The sequence below is a fragment of the Mustela nigripes genome, chromosome 4 (assembly GCF_022355385.1).
Source record: "Mustela nigripes isolate SB6536 chromosome 4, MUSNIG.SB6536, whole genome shotgun sequence".
Lineage (NCBI taxonomy): Eukaryota > Metazoa > Chordata > Mammalia > Carnivora > Mustelidae > Mustela > Mustela nigripes.
The window spans coordinates 34,745,168-34,747,667 of NC_081560.1; the positions used below are offsets into that span (position 1 = coordinate 34,745,168).

General features: G+C 38.2%; 1 protein-coding gene across 6 annotated transcripts in view; it reads right to left on the reverse strand.

The window, feature by feature from the left end:
• Positions 1–2,500, reverse strand: part of FOXP2 (forkhead box P2) — a 544,670-nt gene that overhangs the window by 41,302 nt on the left and 500,868 nt on the right. For all 6 annotated transcript variants that reach the window (XM_059396538.1, XM_059396537.1, XM_059396536.1 and 3 more), the window contains one exon: positions 872–959. In XM_059396538.1, the coding sequence (XP_059252521.1) occupies positions 872–959 (88 nt within the window). The remainder of the gene's footprint in view (positions 1–871; positions 960–2,500) is intronic.

The following is a 2,500-nucleotide window of genomic DNA, read 5'->3' on the forward strand; positions in this document are numbered from 1 at the left end:
GGTAAAAACATAACAGAAACCATAGCATGATAAATTGCTTTCAGATCAGTTGTATGAGTTCTATTTATTTTTGTTTCAATATCAACGGAGTGTTTTTAAACTTAAACTAGCAGCATCGGAAACAACACATACGTATTACGGTCCATGGTATTATAGGTGACCGGCCATTATTCTAGTAAAGGTAAGTCTTAAGAATCTTTGCAAGTTCTTTAATTGAAAAAGCACTAGAGGGGCATCTGGGTGGCTCAGTGGGTTAAGCCGCTGCCTTCGGCTCAGGTCATGATCCCAGAGTCCTGGGATCCAGCCCCGCATCGGGCTCTCTGCTCAGCAGGGAGCCTGCTTCCCTTCCTCTCTCTCTGCCTGCCTCTCTGCCTGCTTGTGATCTCTGTCTGTCAAATAAATAAATAAAATCTTTTAAAAAAGAAAAAGAAAAGAAAAAGAAAAAGAAAAAACACTAGAGGTCGAAAAGAAAAAGGAGGTTTTTCTCAGGGTGCTGTCTTACGGGCATGATTTTTGGCGACGTTATAAAATCTCATGGAACAAATCAAGATCGGCTTTGTGAAAACTGTCTCAGTGATAAAAATTGTATCTAACTGTGGAGTTTAGCCTAACTTCTATGGAGGAAAAAGACCTTAGAGCTGACTCTTTGGGGATACTGAAATCTCTAAAGGTTAGAGAGGTCTAAGTGTTCAGGAACATTAAACTACAGTGACCCACCCTGAGCCATCAGCCATTGCCATCCTTACAAACAAATGAAAACTCCAGATACTTCTATCAGATATTGTGTTACAAGGCTCGGGATCTGCCCATCGCTCAGTTTAACACACCAGAAATCTGAGAAAGGGGCCTGTGGAGAGAGCACCCAACAAACCTGTATTTCTAATTGTTGGACCACTTGCATTTGCACTCGGCACTGGGCCGTGCTCCGGTCGTCCAGCGCATGCTCGTTGTTAAGGTGCCTAACGAAACACAAAACACAAACCACAAAACACAAAGTCAAGCAACGTCTACGTTAGCGGTGTCTGCTCCCCTTAAAAAGCACAATGCTGAAGCCCTGTTTTCCTCCATGGTGGGAATAAGGCACACCGTGAAGCTATACAGAGAAAAGTTAAATGTGCTTTTGTGTTTAGTGAAAATTACGTAGATGACATACACAGAGACCCCTCAAATGGCAGAAAAATGACACTGTCTCTAAGCTTATCAGTTATTACAAAAAAATTTCCCCAAACCATTTACAGAATAATAGTAGAAATCACTAGATGTATTTCATGTACGCATGCCATTTTTTTTTTAAAAGGGTGTCTTATAAATATATGAACCAAAAGTAATTCTGAAGAGAACAAAGGCAATTCTCTATTCCATTTCCGTTAAAACAGTCTGTGGTTCCTATGATGCCATTTAGTGAGCTATGTCTTATTTCACCAGGATGTGGTGTGAATTATGTAAAGATGGCAAATTATCATCCCTTGGAAACATCGATACTTATGGAGAATGATCACTTGCTGTTACTAATAAATAAAGTACATTGAAGATTCTGGTAATCAGAAGCATAAGATTGACATTTCATGTCCAGTGTCCTATTTGGGAGACATCTATCCTAATTCTACACAAAAGTGGTGAAAGATAAGACATTCTCATCATCTGACTCTAACCTTGACTACGTATCCATCTGTTGTTGTTGTTGCTGTTATTATTCTTATAGCATAATGTTAAAAAAGATCTCCTTAATGAGTGCTATATTAATCCACCAAAAGTAATTCAGCAGAGCAGCATCTCCAATGAACATGAAAATATTCAATAATATATACTTTGTTATTTGTATTATATAATTTATACTGCTGCCTCCTAAGTTAAAAACAAATCTTCACATAATTTAGTATCCTTTGGTGGGTCTGTTTCACCAATGAACAAACTAAGGCAGCAAATTAAGAGATATTCTCATCCACGCATACAGGTGGAACACTGAACAAATTACTCACAAGATTAAGTAAGAATTTATCTATTTGTCGGTCTTGGCGCAAATATCATTTGGAATGGTGTAATAGCCTAAAAAGTTTAGGACAGCCCTAAGTATGCTGAATTCAACAAACACATTTTGTGCCCATTCAAATTATTTACCTATCTTTCTTGAAGTTAATAATGAAGCAGAAAAAAAATGCAGACATAAATAGAAAACACACGAAGAAGAATTAAAATGGTGTTTCTGAGAAAGAACTAATTTATAAATCAGCAATGTTATTTGCTAGAAGATCTAGGTTCCACAATTAGAAACCTTTGTTGAATTCTGCCCTGTCCTTTGATAAATTAAATCCATTCCTTTCAATACCTCCTCACTGATCATGACAACAAAACCTCCATGTATCTTGGCTCAGTTGTCATTCCTGGTTGAAGAGAAACTGTGGACTAAAATAGCGAGGTGTAGAAGGTCAAGTTTGAGGTGTGTGGTCACAGTGCAGGAGAGGCTCTTCACTACACCTGTCTGCTCTAAGCTTAGCTCCAT